The 18,012-nt window shown below is 42.4% G+C and overlaps 1 protein-coding gene across 1 annotated transcript; it reads left to right on the top strand.

The window, feature by feature from the left end:
* Positions 1-12,635: 12,635 nt before the first annotated feature.
* LOC125209152 (UDP-glycosyltransferase 75C1-like) lies at positions 12,636-14,425 on the top strand. Its single transcript, XM_048108793.1, has one exon. The coding sequence runs from the start codon at positions 12,840-12,842 to the stop codon at positions 14,214-14,216; it is 1,377 nt and encodes a 458-aa protein (XP_047964750.1). The 5' UTR covers positions 12,636-12,839; the 3' UTR covers positions 14,217-14,425.
* Positions 14,426-18,012: the final 3,587 nt, after the last annotated feature.

The following is an 18,012-nucleotide window of genomic DNA, read 5'->3' as shown; positions in this document are numbered from 1 at the left end:
GGGGTGGGACTCCGGGGCGGGTCACTTTCACCTTCTTCCTAGCCGGCTGCTCCAGCTCTTCTTCCTTCTGCTCTGGGATTTCGGTACTGACTTTCTCACGATCAATTTTGATTTTGGTGGGGCTGGAACTTGCAAAGCGGCTGTGGGTGGTCGACGAGGGCAACGAGTGGCTTATGGGTGGGGCTGCGACTTCATCTTTGCGGACCCGAGTTGTCCTCAATCCGAGGGTCAAGGGAGCGTCTGCTACATCCACTTCAACATTTTCATTGAAAGCTCCACCGCTTCCGTCATCCTATCATTCTGTTTGGCACATTTCACTGCCAAATCAGCAATATTTCCCCTCAGGGTCTGCACTGCCTCCCGATTTCCCATCAATTCGTTCCTTATCCCACCGAGTTCCTTCATCATATCCTTCCGCATTATCTGCATCTCCTTTTTCATGTCCTGGACTTCCTTCCGCAGCTCCTCGATCTCTTCACTTGGCATGGCCTCTTCTGCTTCCTCCGGCTCCGCCTTCACCTTGTCTCCTAAAGAATAGAAGAGAGTTTTGGTGCCTTGAGTCTGCAGCAACCCCTTGTTGAAGAAATAATCAACACTGAACACCTCTGGGGGGTCGCACATGACTACAAGTGGAGCAGCCTTGGCAATTCTCATTTCTATATTCCTCTGGAGGTAAGCGCCGATGAGGTGGCAGGTGTACATATGACGTCCTGGGTTGCTCGTCATCTGGTGGCACGCCTGCGCCATCCAATATCCGAGGTGCACCTTAACACCCTCTGCCATGCACCAAGTGAAGTAGAGATCGGTAGTAGTGAGGGCTGAATTCGCACTGCCCATCAAATTGTAACTGATAAATGTTTGAGCAAAACGGAGGATCCGATCTTCGATGTGGGAGGCTTTGGAGTAGCTGGATTTAAACGCCCCTGATTTAGAGTGCGTGACCAGTTCCCATGCTGTCTGGACTTTGAACCCAGGTGTGTTCTTTGGCATCCCCACCATCCTGTCGTTCCAAGCCCCCTCTTCATCTTCTTCCTTAGTGAACAACCCCATCCGTAGGGACCACTCCCTAATGCTCAACTCGTGCTCCTGATTGAAGAGTCTGAATGTGATGGAATCCGCGTCCAGGTCTGAGGTATTCTTCAAACGAAAAGTGGAGAAAAACTCCCTTGCCAGATCCACTGGTACCCTCTCTTGGCTGTGCTGCAACAGCCACTCAAACCCTATTGCCTGGATATAGGCGCGGAATTCTTTGTCACATGCAATCATCTTGAGCTCCCTCTTGCTATACTGTTTTCCCGACTTGGCCATCTTTCCTGCGCTGCATCGTTCCTTGTACACCGCGATTCTTTTCTGGTCGTCAAACTGTCTCATCTCCTCCAGCAAGCTCTTAGTCAGCCAAATCACGGGGCGTCCGGGAATTGGCTCTTCCTCAACCTCCTCAGAGTTATAGCTTGGCTCAGGGATGGGCTCCTCGTGCTCGTCGACAAGGGTTTCCTCGGTCTCAGGGGAAAGGGTCTCCTCGACCTCCTGGACGGAGGGAGCTTTCCTTGACCGGGTAGATGCAGTCGCCGGCGCCTTTCCTTTTCTTGCTTTCTCCTTGGCCAAGCGCGCCTCTGTCTCTGTCGCTTCAGGTATGAAGTCATCAACTTCGTCAAGGAGGCTTCTCCTGGTGCGCCTCCTTTCGGCCCTTTCATCAATCTTGGGCTCACTTGTTTCCTGGTCATCAACCAGGTCCACGATCAATTTTAGCCCTTCCTCGGGCTCCGGTTCCGCCGTCGAATGTAGATCTGACTCCGCCAACAGCTTTTCTGGGGTTTCCCCCTCTTCAACCACCATCGGGGTTGCCCCCTCGATATAGATGGGGTTCTCCCCCCTGACATCTCCTGGAATAGGGGTTTCCCCCTCAGTAGTTGTTTCAAACATAGGGGTTTCCCCCTCAACAGCCTTCTCAAACACAGGGGTCTCCCCCTCAGCAATTTCAACAGAAACTGGGGTTTCCCCCTCACGAACTTCAAACACAACAGGGGTTTCCCCCTCACATATCTCAACAGCAATAGGGGTTTCCCCCTCAAGAATTTCATCAGCAGTAGGGGTTTCCCCCTCATACATTTCCCTACCCTCAAGATTAGGGTTCTCCGGTACATTACCTTCTGTCTCCTTCAAGGTCTCGTCATGCGTCTGTTCACCGTCCTCAGATTGCCTGTGTAAAGCCTCCTCTGTCTCCGCTACTTGCGAAACGCCCCTTGCATGAGGTAGTTCCGCGACTTGCGATCTTGTTTCAGAGAGATTTGCCGGTGTTGCGGCCGAATCCGCCGGAATTGGCAGTGATGGTACAGTCGGCGCAGACGGCATCAGACTGGCGGTGAATAGGGCGTACACCTCCTTCGCTTTCTCTATGCTTCCCACCTTCTGTGTTAATTCGGCCAACAAAGTGGGGTCATACTCAGTTCCCTTGGTCGAATCCATCGGTATAGATCTGAAAGAAAACGAAAAGAACTGGGCGATTTTGTTGTTAGGGTTTCGTCTGTCTTTTAGAGAGAGAGTGAATGAAGAGAGAAGGAAGAGCAAACACAATTTTTTTGTCTAATGAGGAATGATGGAGAGAGAAGGACGACGGTTGCCTTTTCTGGTGAAAAGATGGTGCGGTTGCAGGCGTGATGTAAGCAACCGTACGTCTCCCATAATTATCGGCCAGAATTTGAAATTCAAAATATCCTTCCCCTCCTTGACTCCTTCCTTCAGGCTCTCTCCTGGCGAATCCCCTCGACCATGCCCTACAAAATAAAATTTGAAGATTCCAGACCCCTGGGTCGAGGTTAGGGCATAAAATACGGGTTCCCCTAGGAGTCTGGTGCTTCGAAATTATATACACATAAGTACATTTTTTTTTTTTTTTTTTTTTTTTTTTTTTTTTTTTTTTTTTTTTTTTTTTAGAGAAAAATTAAACTATTTACATGTTGTATTTCCGAGATTCCCTGGTTTAGTTGTGAATTTTCAAAATTATCAGCTTACCCCTTGACCCAGGAATTCATCGGAAATTACCCTCGTCCTTTTAGGCAATAATAGGGAGTGTGTGTAGTGGAATCTCGTCCACAACACACAACTCGGAATTATCCCTATAGACTTTCACTCTATGACCGTTTACAAGGAAAGGAACAGAGTTTGGAGCACTTCCCTGGATCTCTACTGCTCCATTTGCTCGGATGCCAACGATGGTGTATGGGCCAATCCATTTAGACTTCAGTTTCCCTGGCATGAGCTTAAGCCGAGACTGAAAAAGGAGCACTTTCTGTCCCACATGAAGTTCCTTGACCCGGAGGTTTTTATCGTGCCATAACTTCGTTCTTTCTTTGTACCACATGGCAGATTCAAACGACTCCAGCCGAAGTTCCTCCAACTCTTGCAATTGCAACTTCCTCTCTTCTTCGCATGCTATCGGCTTCATGTTCATTTCCTTCACTGCCCAGTATGCCTTGTGTTCAATTCCTACAGGCAAGTGACACATCTTACCAAACACAAGTCTGTAGGGTGACATTCCAATAGGTGTTTTAAAAGCAGTTCTGTAGGCCCACAATGCGTCCCCGAGTCTTTTGCTCCAGTCTTTCCTTGACGGATTAACTGTTTTCTCCAATATCGCCTTGATCTCGCGATTAGAAATCTCTGCCTGGCCATTAGACTGAGGATGGTAAGGAGTTGACACTCGATGGTGTACATCATATTTCTTCATCAAAGCCTCGATGGTGCGATTACAGAAATGTGTTCCTTGGTCTGAGATGATGGCTCTAGGAACTCCGTATCTGTTGAAAATGTTATCCTTGAGAAATTTCGCCACCTCCTTTGATTCGCAAGTTGTGGTGGCCTTGGCTTCTATCCACTTAGATACATAATCCACTGCAACCAATATGTAGGTATTCCCACAGGATGACGGAAACGGTCCCATAAAGTCCATTCCCCACACATCAAAAATTTCGCACACGATCACTGGGATCAGAGGCATCTCATCTCTCCTTGAAATTCCCCCTGTCTGTTGGCATCTCTCACAACACTGGCAGAATTCGAAAGCATCCTTATTCAATGTTGGCCAATAAAATCCGCTGTCTAGAACCTTCCTCGCTGTTTTCCTTGGCCCAAAGTGGCCTCCACATGCTAACGCGTGGCAATGATTTAACACATCTCTTTGTTCCCATTCGGGAATGCAGCGCCTAATCACTTGATCTGAGCACATTTTCCACAGGTAAGGATCATCCCAAAAATAAAATTTGGATTCGCTTCTAATCTTCATCCTCTGGGCCCGGGAAACTTCTTCTGAAACCGGCATCTCTCCTGTGACCAAGTAGTTGGCTAGATCAGCAAACCATGGTTCTGCATTCAGCGTGCGCTTCCCTTTATCTGATTCCCCTAGACCGGTCAGAGCCAAAACTGCTTCCCAGTCAGGTGGTCTAGGAAATTTCTCCAAAAGGTACAAATGTTCCTCGGGAAAGGCATCGAGTATAGCCTCTTCTGTTTCTCCTTGGAAGATTCTGCTCAAATGATCTGCTACCCTATTCTCCGTTCCTCTTTTATCTCGTACTTCCCAATCAAATTCTTGTAAAAGTAACACCCAACGGATTAACCTTGGCTTCGACTCCTTCTTAGCCAGTAAGTACTTTATTGCTGCGTGATCCGTGAAGACTATAACCCTTGACCCAAGAAGGTAGGGTCGGAATTTTTCAAAGGCATACACGATGGCTAACATTTCCTTCTCCGTGGTGTCATAATTCTTCTGAGCTTGATTTAGTGTTTTGGAAGCATAGAAGATCACATAGCTTTTTCCATCAATTTTTTGTCCTAAGACAGCTCCCACAGCGAAATCGCTCGCATCACACATTATCTCGAAAGGATGGTTCCAGTCTGGTGCCCTGATTATTGGTGCTGATACTAACCTGTCCTTAAGCAGCTGGAACGCCCTCTCACATCCTTCGTCAAAGACGAATTCAACATCATTTTGTAACAACCGAGTGAGTGGTTGCGCGATTTTTGCAAAATCCCTTATGAACCTCCTATAGAACCCTGCATGGCCTAGGAAACCTCTCACCTCTTTTTGATTCGTAGGGTATGGTAATTTTGATATCACATCCACCTTTGCCTTGTCTACCTGGATACCCCTCTCAGAAACCACGTGACCTAGGACAATGCCTTCAGTCACCATGAAGTGGCACTTCTCGAAGTTCAACACTAAATGCTTTTCCTGACATCTCTGCAACACTAGATCCAGGCTGGCTAAACAAGCATCAAATGAGTTCCCATAGACGGTGAAATCGTCCATGAATATCTCAATGCATACTTCCAACAGATCCGAAAAAATGCTCATCATACATCGTTGAAAAGTCCCCGGTGCATTACACAATCCAAACGGCATTCTTCGGTATGCATATGTACCAAAAGGGCACGTGAAAGTGGTCTTCTCTTGATCCTCCGGATTAACGTAGATTTGGAAATATCCGCTGTATCCGTCAAGGAAACAAAAATACTGTTTGCCTGCCAATCTTTCCAGCATCTGATCAATGAAAGGCAAAGGAAAATGATCCTTCTTTGTGGCTTCATTCAACTTCCTGTAGTCGATGCACATCCTCCACCCTGTCACTAATCTGGTGGGTACCAATTCATTCTTCTCATTTTTGATGACTTGTATCCCAGACTTCTTTGGCACCATATGGACAGGACTGACCCACTCACTGTCAGGAATGGAGTAAATGATTCCTAGAGCAAGCAACTTCAATACCTCCTTCAAGACTTCCTCTCGCATGTTTGGGTTCAGCTTCCGTTGTGCATCTCGATGAGCCTTTGCACTTTCTTCCAGACGGATGTGGTGCATGCAAAGATCTGGACTTATTCCCACCAAATCTGAGAGAGTCCATCCTATTGCCTTCTTGTTCCTTTTGATGACCTCTAACAACTCCTTCTCCTGTTCCTTGGTCAAGTTGCTGTTGACTATTACTGGAAATGTCTCGTCCTTCTCCAAGTAAGCGTACTTAAGGCCTGGTGGGAGTGTTTTCAGCTCTTTTTTCGTTCCATTCGTCTCCTGGGGCAAGGGATTTTTTTCTGAATTTTCTGGTGAAGTCTCTTTCCCTAACCCAGGAGATTTTTCCAAACTGGCCACATAAGCCGATCCCTTGGACCTAGCTGATTCCGGGTTCCTGCAGAATTCCATAATGGCCTCCATGAGCTCTTCATCTGTCAATTCCTCTGTGTTCACTGCTGCACACCATCCCACAACTTCTTTGTCAATCGAATGGCTCAACTCCGAGTTATCAATCTGTTCCTGTATCAATTCTGTCTCAAGATATTCTTGGACTAAAGGGTTAATAACATCAATAGCATAGAGATTCTCAACATCTAAAGGTCTTTTCATCCCCTCATCTATGCTAAAGGTATATTTTTCCCCATTATAGTCCAAGCAAATTGTTCCATCAAACACATCGATAATGGTCTTAGCCGTACGCAAAAATGGCCTCCCCAAAAGTACCCCACTGGACTCAGCAGACTCATTATCATTCATCTTGATCACGTAAAAATCAGCAGGATATAGAAACTCATGCACCTTGACTATAATATTTTCCAACACTCCTTCAGGGCAAATGCAAGTTCTATCTGCTAGCTGGATTACTACTTTGGTATCAACCATTCTTACCCCAGTTAACCTTTTATAGATTGAAAGAGGCAAAACATTTATTGACGCCCCTAGATCACACATGGCATGCTCAACCTTGATATCCCCTAAAGAAATGGGTAATGTAAACATACCTGGGTCCGTGCATTTTGAGGGCATCCTTCTTTTTTGTATCACAGCAGACACAGTTTCTCCAATCACAATCTTCCCATCTAGTTTGGTTTTCCCTGCAATAAACTCCTTGATGAACTTACTGAAGGTGGGCATTTTCAAGGCTTGCAAGAATGGCAAGTTGATTTCCAACTTGCTGAAAATCTCCATGAGATCCTCTGTATCATCCTTTTTCTTCTTCGCCTCCCCTCGATATGGAAATGGTTTTGCTCGCTTTACTGCATTTGTGGAAGTCCCAGCCTGGGTTTCATCAACTCCCTTGTTTCCTTCCTTACTTACTTCCTCAGGTTCGGGGTCTAGGAAGAACGGGTCCCTTGGTCGAGGTAGAGATCCCCCTAAATCTTCCTTCTGGGGGTCTCTCTGAACAATGATCTCCCTTGGTTCAGCGCCTCCTTCTTGCTGTTTCTGACTCTGTTTCCCTTCTTTGGCTTGCATAGGCGCTTCCTCATCAGCTCCCAACGTTGGCCCTTCGTAACCCCGCCCAGATCTCAAAGTGATTTGACTAATATTTGCCCGGTCTGGCGGTTTGACGGTAGCAGGAAGTTTACCTTCATTCCCTCGCATCTCGTTCAAAGATACTGCGATCTGGGAAAGTTGTTTTGCCATCATGTCCATGGCGGCTTTTTGCTCTGACTGAGCATCTTGTAACTTGTGCACCATGTCATTGTTGGAATGTAGGTTACCTTGCATGAACTGCTGTGAATTTACCAAATCATGGACCATGTCATCCAAACTCCGTTGTGGTCTGAAGTTGAATTGACCAAAATTTTGTCCTTGACCTTGGTTCTGTCGAAAATTTCCTTGATGATTGTTGTATTGGTTACTCGACCCTTGATTGTTGTACTGGCCACCAGACCCTTGATTCCCTTGATGGTTCTGTTGGGAATTCTGAAAATTGCCTTGGTTATTCCTTTGGTGAGGTGGCACATAGGAGTTTCCTGGGTTGTTTTGATTTTTGTTTCCCCAATTAGCTTGATCCTGATTCCTGTATCCCAGCTGCAATTGTCCTTCTTGTCCCTTCCCTGGCCAATTGGACTGCCTCTCCGGAGGGTGTGCAAAATTCGTGAGCTGCAAGGGAGGTGGCTGGCTTTGATCATGGTCAGTCCATCTGAAGTTTGGGTGAGTCCTCCATGGAGCGTCCCTCTGTCTCCCTTGATTCCAACTTCCATCGGGATTCCAACTTCCCATCGAACTTGCTTGAGCGTGGCACTCTCCTTCGTAGGGTTGACTGTAGTATGGTTGCAGTTGCCTTTCCTCTTGACCAAGGGATTTCTCATTTTCCACTGGAGCATGCGGATTGCATTTCTCGATCGCACTTAGCAAGGCCTTTTCCAGTTTATCGATCCTATCTTCCACCTTCTTGTCTTCTTGATCCATCACTGCATTAGCTGATCCTCTCCTCAATATGCTTCGCGGGTTATCATAGGCCTTCTTTGCCTCAATCAATCTCCCCAGCGTTTCCCTGGCTTCACTTGCTTTGTTCTTAGTAAAATTTCCCCCGCTCGAGGAGTTCATCAAGTCCTTTGATTCAGGGTTTGCACCTTCATAGAACAAATAGTAAGTCTCCGCTTCTATCATCCTGTGGTTTGGACAAGCATCCAGCAGCCCCTTGAAGCGGGACCAATAAGAACTTAGGGACTCATCGTATTCTTGTTTGCACTCCTGAATCTCCTTCTTCAAGGCATTCGTCTTATTCACGTGTTGATCGAGTCCGGTGGAAGCCTCAGCAGCCAAGTGTTCGCCTCCCCTTTGAGAGCAAACGGAATTGCTCGAAGACGGTAGTCCTCTTCTGTTGCCTCGTTGGGTCGCTTCTGAATGCTGCATAGTTTACTGAACTCGTTCAGAAATTCATAAGGGCATTCATTCCTACGCCCAGAGAAAGTAGGTAGAACTCCAAGCACATTTGTCTTGATGTCGATCGACCTCCGTCGTGGATTCGAGACTATAGCATGAGCGGGTTCACCGTCAAGATGTGCGGTGAGCGACCCTATTTCCACCAAATCCTTAATAACAGCAAACGCCATCCATTCCCCTGTAGGAGAAAGAAAATAATAAAAATTAGAATATTTACACCAAATCCTTAATAACGGCAGAACGCCATCCATCCCCGGCGCGCACTTGAAGCTTCTCGGGATGTGACAGTACAAGTGTAGTGTGTGTGCAGTGTTGCGATATTCAAATAAGGCAGGTTCCCCAGATCCAGCAAGTCCACTAGATCACTTGGTCTAGGAACTCGTAGGTTGTGCGGAATCCCGGTCGTCGGACACACAAGTACTTCCCCGCTTCAAAAACCCTCAACCACTTTACTAAACCTAGTATAGGGAAGTAGGGATCGATCCCACAGAGAAGGATGCATAAGACTCGTAATCAAGGATTTGGGAGTATTTTTGGTGTTGGCTGCTGCCACGCATTTTCTTGGGTTGAGGAAAAATTAAAATTAACTTGACTTGGGAATATTAGAAAGAAACTTAACCTAACAGCTAGACCTAGGAGATAATTCTACGGTGGGACCACGTCTAAGAAAAAGCAGAGTACGACTGGAAAGTGGCAGAATAACTAACTCTCGTACTAACTGACAGTGACATCGTCTTCTACAACCAAATTCGCATAAAACTTCTTGAGAAAACACATAAGCAAATAAAAAACAGGGCTACTAACTTGAAATCAAATCTATGCATAAATAACGAAGAACTTAACAGATCTGCATACATAGACGAAGTGAAATAGAAAACAAAGGAAATAAACAAGTCTATCAACTACTGTTTCTTTCACACGCCAAAACCAACTTCAGACGCTAAATCCACTCCGATCCAAGCGTCCGACACGGAACTCCAAACAGAAGAAATTCTCCATCACGTCAGATTTACAAATTTAAGCTCCGAACACTCAATCAACCACAGATCTGTCACCAAATTCCACATCAAACACCTCAATAACGAAATAAGCAGAGATCAACATAGCAATTTAAGAATTACGCTAATAACAGAGAGATCTAAGCAAAATAACTTGAAATTAAACGGCTAAACTCAGATCCATGAGCGATAAGCAGTTAAACATCATCAACATCAAAGTCGACTCCCAAAAGTGAAGTTCGACGGTGGAAACTAGCAAAAACAAATGAAATTAAAACAATTGTATCTTCGCCCTCACTAGGACGGTGTTACCAAACTCGAGATCTTTAGAAAGTACCCCCCCTATCACGATTATCCCCAGAATTTTTCCCAAGTGTGTGTGTAAAATGTATGAGCTAAGAAGAGTAAAAACTATCCTCCTTTGCGCTGCATGCTCCTCTCTATTTATAGGCGTTTTAGTGGGTCCAGCGAGGTATTGATAATGACTTTGTTGCCCTCAGCTGTAGACTCCCTTTATCACGCCAATTTCCTCGTAATTCCTGCTCATTTCGTTTCATTCTCCTACTAGACCATCTCCTCCATAACTTCCTCGATCTAGCCATTTTCTTCACACACCTGGCTTAGGAAACGTGTTAGACCCAGCAAATTATAACATTACTTTGCACATACCAATGCATGAAATTAGCCTTATCACACCACATATCCAGCAATATTATAAACGCTACACAACAATTTATAGATTGTTGTATAGCGCGTTGGATATTGTTGACCGAGAAAAAATTGTTGTATACAGTGTTGTATATTGCTGGCCGAGATTTTTACACTTCAAGCATTTTTTTTTTGCTACATGACAGCTTATTATTCGTCCACGTGTACAAATGATTGGCTAGGAATGGTGGTATGATGTTATTTTAAGAGGTGTTGTCATTTTAACGCACCTCTATTAACATATATACGTAGATAAACTCGTAAACTAGATTTTATATTGATAGTATTGATTGTGAGCGATGGTCCATGTAAGCAACGCTTTTTCTTTATAACCTGGAATCTTTGCTATCTCATTCTCTGTGTTCGTTGATTACATAAGCATCCCCATAAGCCAGAATATTTATTTCGTTTATCGTGCTTCGATTGCTTCCGCTACCAATAGGAAGGCTCAATTTCATGGGGAGTCAGGGAGATAAACCTTAACGGTGATTGCAGTCTACCTTGATAACAAAGTGGCTCTAGAAATAGATGGGCCAGCTCATTTATAAAGGAATACTGGTGTTTGATTGTGTCTGTGATTGTGATTATGTTAATTGGTGATGTCCTGAATTTTGAGTGAAATATTTGCTTGGGAAAGACGATTAGTAAAAGAAAATGAAAAATGGAAAGGAAAAAAATAAAATGAAGAAAAATTGTTGGTCACCATCAGCGTCTCATAAGTGACACTTTAGCGTAGCAAATCCCATACATATATGACATATATCAGCAATCATAGTAAGGGATAATTTGGTAAGTAAATAATTCACTCATATTAAAAAATTTAGATACCAAAATTATAATTCACTCATATTAAAAAACAAGAGTCGAGAGACACAATTATCACATTTAGGGGGTGTTCGGTTTGCAAGATTGTATCCGAGATTAAATTTTAATCATGTGATAATTAGTCATAGATCATCCATCATCCCTATGACTAAAATAATCTCACAATTCAATCTTATATTGTATCTTGATATTATTTTATCTTAAAAACCGAATCCCACTCTAGATTACTAAGGTTTGCTCAATAAATAGGTTAGTGGCTCAATAAATGAGTAAATGGGCCTAATAGTTGAATTTGTATTTTTGGCCCAACCACATATGACCCCAAACTAACACTTCATTTATTCCATTGGATTCCTATTCAACTCAGACTACGAATATGCAAATATGAGCATATGCTCGGTCTTCTTATCTTATTATGCTCTCTAGGGTTGCAGTGGAGCTGCGGTGAAGCTCGAATTTGGCAGAATGAATGGATCGGCGGTAGGGTCAGTCGACCCTTAATTGATAGTATATCAATAGGTCATAATATTTTTTTATGAAATAGTAATAGATAACTCCATTCACTTCTGTGAAGATCATTTCCAACAGTACGCAAAACTTAAAACTTCAATTTTATTAATAACCGTTAGTTATTAATTAATGGGCTGATCTATATTAGTTAAATTAATATTATGCCCTAATACTACACGTTTTTTTAAAATAACAAACAACCTAAATATTGGTTAGTTATGTCTTTAATATTGATTAGTTATGACTGTTAGTAATATTGAAGTAAAATTAATATTTAATGTGATATTTATATTAAAATGAATTTGAATTTAGTGTAATAATAATTTTAGGGCTCGTTTGATAAGAAAGATGAGATATAACAAGATTTGTTAAATAAGATAAGAAATGCGTCCTTCGTGTCAAGATAAGTTCGGATGAAGGTTTTTCGTTGTTGTTTGGTAGACAAGATATTATCTAGATTTTGTATTAATAAATCATAATAAATGAGATAGAAATGCTATCCGACCTGAGATACATATCTTTGTATTTTAAGGAAAAATTTGCAGGCTCGGATGGGCCATAGAGAAAACCACGGGCTGACATTATAGGTTAATTATGATATCAAACACTTAGAAATAGTTATATACTCCCTCCGTCCCAGATAATTCGTCCCAGTTTTTCATTTCGGTCCGTCCCACATAATTTGTCCCACTTCACTTTTACCATTTTTTGTAGTGAACCTCATATTTCACTAATTCATTCCTACTCACATTTTATTATAAAACTAATATATAAAGGTAGGACCCACATTCCACTAACTTTTTCAACCCACTTTTCATTACAATTCTTAAAACCCGTGCTCGGTCAAAGTGAGTCAAATTATCCGGGACGGAGGGAGTAAGTATCTATATCTAGACATTACTAACTTATCAAATTCCAACTAAAATAAAACGTTTTATTCGATTTTAATAAATCACTTTTTCTTTCATTTGACTGGCCCGCAAGCCGTAGCACAGTTAATTTGAAAGGATTAAAATTACCCTAATGGAGCCTAATATAGTACTGCATCTATGACAATATTTATACTCGCTCAAAACACAGAAATCAAGCACTCATTTTAGCACATACAAAATCCTTCTCTACCAATGGAACAGCGCCACGTCCTCCTCGTGACGTTACCGGCGCAAGGCCACGTCAACCCCTCCCTCCAGTTGGCAAAGAAGCTCATAAAAATGGGCATCCACGTCACCTTCGCCACCTGCATCTCCGCGCGGCGCCGCTTGGCGGATACCAAGGGCCTAACCTTCCTCGCCTTCTCCGACGGATTCGACGACGGTTTCAAGCTCGGCGACGACGCCAACAAATTCAACGAAACGATGCGAAGCAACGGCTCCACCGCCTTGAGAGGCGCCATCGCCGCCGCAGCGGAGGAGGGCCGCCCCGTCACGTGCCTAGTCACCACGCTCCTCCTCCACTGGGCGACGGAGGTGGCGCGGGAGCTCCACATCCCCAGGGCTCTCCTCTGGGTCCAACCGGCTACCGTCTTGTGCATATACTACCACTATTTCAACGGATTTTCCGACGAAATCAACGAGAAATCGGAAAATCCCGGCTGGAAAATCGAAATCCCGGGAGCTCCGCCGCTCTCGAAAGCCGACATTCCCTCCGTCCTCCTCCCTTCGTCTCCGGAATTGGATAAGATTCCGCTTCCGGCGTTTAAGGAGCAGTTCGACTTGCTCGACGCCGAGCCGGGCAAGGCGAAGGTGCTCGTCAACACCTTCGACTCACTCGAGGCGGAAGCGCTCGGCGTGTTCGACCGTTACGAGCTGATCAGAGTCGGACCGCTGATCCCATCCGCCTTCATTGGCGGAGAGGATCCGTCGGAGGAGAAGTTGTTCGGTGGCGACCTATACGAGAAATCCGACGACTGCATCGAGTGGCTAAACTCGAAGGCGCAGTCATCGGTTGTCTATGTGGCATTCGGGAGCCTGCTAAGGCTCCCGAAGCCACATATGGAGGAGATCGCGGCCGGCCTCCTTCGCTCTGGGAGGCCGTTTTTGTGGGTAACGCGTGGTGAGGAGAAGGAGAAGGAGGAGGAGAAGTTGAGTTGCTTGGAAGATTTGGATAAGATTGGGAAAATCGTGACGTGGTGCTCCCAGCTCGAGGTGCTGACGCACCCATCACTGGGATGCTTTGTCACGCACTGCGGATGGAACTCGACTCTGGAGAGCCTGTCGTGTGGGGTCCCAGTCGTGGCGTTCCCTCGTTGGACCGACCAGGGGACGAATGCGAAGATGATAGAGGATGTTTGGAGGATTGGAGTTAGAGTTAGAGGTAATGAGGATGGGATTGTGAAGAGTGAGGAGATTTGGAGATGTGTTGAGGAAGTGATGGATGGTGGAGTTAAGAGTGTGGAATTCAGAAACAATGCTAGTAAATGGAAGGAATTGGCCAGAGAAGCCGTGGCGGAAAATGGATCTTCCACCATAAATTTGAAGGCGTTTTTGGACCATACATCTTGAAGATTGTCCTTGTTTGGAATAGGAGGGATGGGAGGCCATTGTTGGACGGGTGAGGTGCCTAAGTTGGGGCCGGTGGGACGCCCGCCTCGTTGCTGTGCGGCTCGCTAGCGTTGTGGGGCCTGCGATGGACCGCAACCCATTTTTTTTTTAATTCTAAACTTTAATTTATTCCACTATATATATACATTCTACACTGATTTTATTCTACATCTCTCAAACTTTGTTTTTTTTTGGTTTTAAATTATTTAATGTTTTCATGTATATGTATTATGTACTCCCTCCGTCCCAAGGAAGATGACCTCTTCTTGGGACGGCACAGGATTTTATGCATGTTAATTTTAAAGTATTTAAAAAGGGAGAGAGAAAGTTGTTGGGTGTTTAAAAGTAGGAGAGATGAATAAAGTAAGAGAAGTAAAAGGTTGTTGATGTTTAAAAGTAGGAGAGATGAAAAAAGTAAGTGAGAGAAAAAGTTATTGGGTGTTTAAAAGTAGGAGAGATGAATAAAGTAAGAGAGGGAAATGATTATTGAGTATTTTAAATATTTCCTAAATAAGAAAGGGGTCATCTTGGTTGGGACGGACAAAAAAGGAAAGTGGGTCATCTTCGGTGGGACGGAGAGAGTATATAAACTTTTTTCCATATTTTAGAATTATAAGTAGATTTAAACTCTCATTTACTCCCTCCGTCTCATAAAAGTTGAGTCGTATTCCTTTTTAGTCCGTCCCAACAAAGTTGAGTCATTTCCTTTTTTTAACAAAAAACAAAACATCTAATCACTCTTACTTTATTCCATCATTTATTTTACTTCTCTTATCTTTCCTACTTTTTTCATATCTCCTATTTATTTAATATAAATTCTTAATCTCCGTGCCCAAAAGTTTTGTCTCAACTTTTATGGGACGGAGGGAGTATTAATTAAAATGTACTCCCTCTGTCCCATTGAAGATGACTCACTTTCCTTTTTAGTTTGTCCCAACAAAGATGACTCATTACTTAAAATGGAAACACCTTTATCTCTACTTTATTTTCTCTCTCTTAATTTACTCTCTCCTCTCAACACACAAAATAAATTTGCATAATCCCGTGCCACCCAAGAAATGAGTCATCTTCCTTGAGACGGAGAAAGTACGACAATATTCTAATTGTCATATTGATTGGGCATACAACCTCATATTGCCGATCAGTATATACCATTAGTCGATTATAAAATTTATTATGTAGATATTGAAAAAATAGCATTTGTATAGCTAGATTTACATGCTGCATATTAGCATATGTATATACACCGTGGAAGCTAGATATAGAGAATTAATTTGATGGTATAGTTAAATATCAAGAATAAAGTTTGTTTGTAGATTTAAACAATGGAAACTATGGAGTAGTGCTGACCGTGAGCGATGGTCCACGTAAGCAACGCTTTTTCTTTGTTTTGTTTTTTTTTTTTTTTTTTTTTTTTTTTTTTTTTCAGTTCATCCCCATGTTTTATAATCTAGAATCTCTTCTCTCTCATTCTTTGTGTTCGTTGTTTACATATAAGCCAGAATATTTATTTGGTTTATCTTGCTTCGATTGCTTCCGCTACCGATTGGGAGGCTCAAGTTCATGGGGAGATAAACCTTAACGGTGGATGCAGTCTGCCTTGATAAGAAAGTGGCTCTAGAAATCGATGGGTCAGCTCATTTATAAAGGAATACTTGATGGGGTTTGGTGACCCTTGAACAACGAAAGACTAGTACAAAATAAAAAAATCAGATAAGAATCTATTTGACTGGTTATGCGATTAATCAATTCACATGTTAAACTGATAATTGCATGCTAAAACGCAAATAATTCATGCTCATAGAAAGTAAATCCTAAACATGAATACTACGATTTAGAGTTACCGATTTGATTCTCCAAAGAATCGTCGATTGCTCGCGCCTTCTCCACGTGAAAATATTCAATACTAGACCACGGATCTTCTGACTGGTTCCCGAACTGTATTCCGATATCAGAGTGGACTGATCTTATCAAAATACTAGGACTCGAATAAAGAAGACAGAACTTTTTCACGAAGGAGAGCTGAAAATCTCACGGAAGAGAAAATCAAGAAAAAATCGTCTCCTACTAAAGAGAAGAGAGAGATGCTATTTTTCAATCTTGGAAAAGTGATTTTTGTCTTATTTATTCTCCTATTTATATTAAGTTCATATTGGGCCCAGTCAGAGATCTATGAAAGGTTTTGGATATGGGCTCCTTTAATTAACTTTTTACTAATTAAATTGAACTCATAATTTAATATAAGCTTATATTGGAATATTACGAGCAGCCACTACAGAAGTAATATTACACTCCCCATCCAAATCTGAAATTATAAGTAATCCGGATTTCCGTTATTTATATTATTTATTTCCCGCGCTTAAGATATAAATGTCCATTAATTAATTAATGTTTGCTATGGACTTAATTAATTAACATCTTATTAATTCCAAAAGTGGACTTCGCAAGAAACACTTATTTATTATTCATAGAGTAATAAAACTCCAACTGGCCAGTTTCCCGAATAATAAAACCTTGTTCGAACTCCTCTTGAGGACATTATCAAACGAGACTCACCTCGTGCACGATTCAACATAATAGCAATCCTAGCACCGCTAGATATTAATCACCACTACCCAATATATCAGGATTATTGGGTTGCGAAAAACCCGCACCATTTGATAAGTCAAAGTAGTGCATAATCAATACCGTATGCTCAATGCTAACGTATGTAGATTAAGAAATAGTTATTTTATCAAGACCTAGTCTTTCAGTAGATAGCATGAAGACACGTCTTGCTGTTAGATCCATTCAGTGCTATACCACACCAACGTCATCTTATTTCAGAAAGGCTTAGAAATAATCGAACCGACATTGCAACCTTTCACGATAGGTAGTCTAAGCCTATCGTCTAGGTTGTGAAATTCTTTTTTTTTTTTTTTGCAAAGCATTGCATAGAACCAACTGTGTTACCTTAAAGTGGACGACGCCCACAACTAGTCTACTAAGCAAAAGACTTAGATTTTGTTGCTTCTTATACATTTAAATGTTTGTAAAACATCTTATAAATGCACAAGCAAACACAATATAATAATATACTGATTCTATTCGTGCGAAACTGCTCGAATAATACTTAATCGGGTTAAAAGTGGATTATAGAGTTTTACGTATACAAGCAAGATTCTATTCGAGCGAAACTTGCTCGAAACATGCTTTTCAGTATACCAAACCTAACAATACTGGTATTTGATTGTGATTGTGATTATGTTAATTGATAATGTCCTGAATTTTGAGAGATATATTTGCTTGGGAAAGACGATTAGTAAAAGAAGATGAAAAATGGAAAGGAAAAAAAAAATGAAGAAAAATTGTTGCTCACAATCAGCGTCTCATAAATGACACTTTAGCGTAGCAAATCCCATACATATATATCAGCAAACATAGTAAGGGGTAATTTGGTAAGTAAAGAATTCACTCATATTAAACCTTAAGTGTTACGTCACTTTTAATACCAATCCAAAATTTAGGTACCAAAATTTAATTCACTCATATTAAAAAACTAGAGTCGAGAGACACAATTATCACATCTAGATTACTAAGGTTTGCTCAATAAATAGGTTAGTGGCTCAATAAATGAGTAAATGGGCCAAATAGTTGAATTTGCATTTTGGCCCAACCACATATGACCCTTAATTGATACTCCATCCGTCCCAGATAATTTGTCCTAATTCATTTTTCACACGCGTTTTACAAAAATAATAATAAATAGATAAAGTTG

The sequence above is a fragment of the Salvia hispanica genome, chromosome 1, assembly GCF_023119035.1.
Source record: "Salvia hispanica cultivar TCC Black 2014 chromosome 1, UniMelb_Shisp_WGS_1.0, whole genome shotgun sequence".
Classification (NCBI taxonomy): Eukaryota; Viridiplantae; Streptophyta; class Magnoliopsida; order Lamiales; family Lamiaceae; genus Salvia; species Salvia hispanica.
This window is presented reverse-complemented; position numbering and strand designations above follow the sequence as displayed.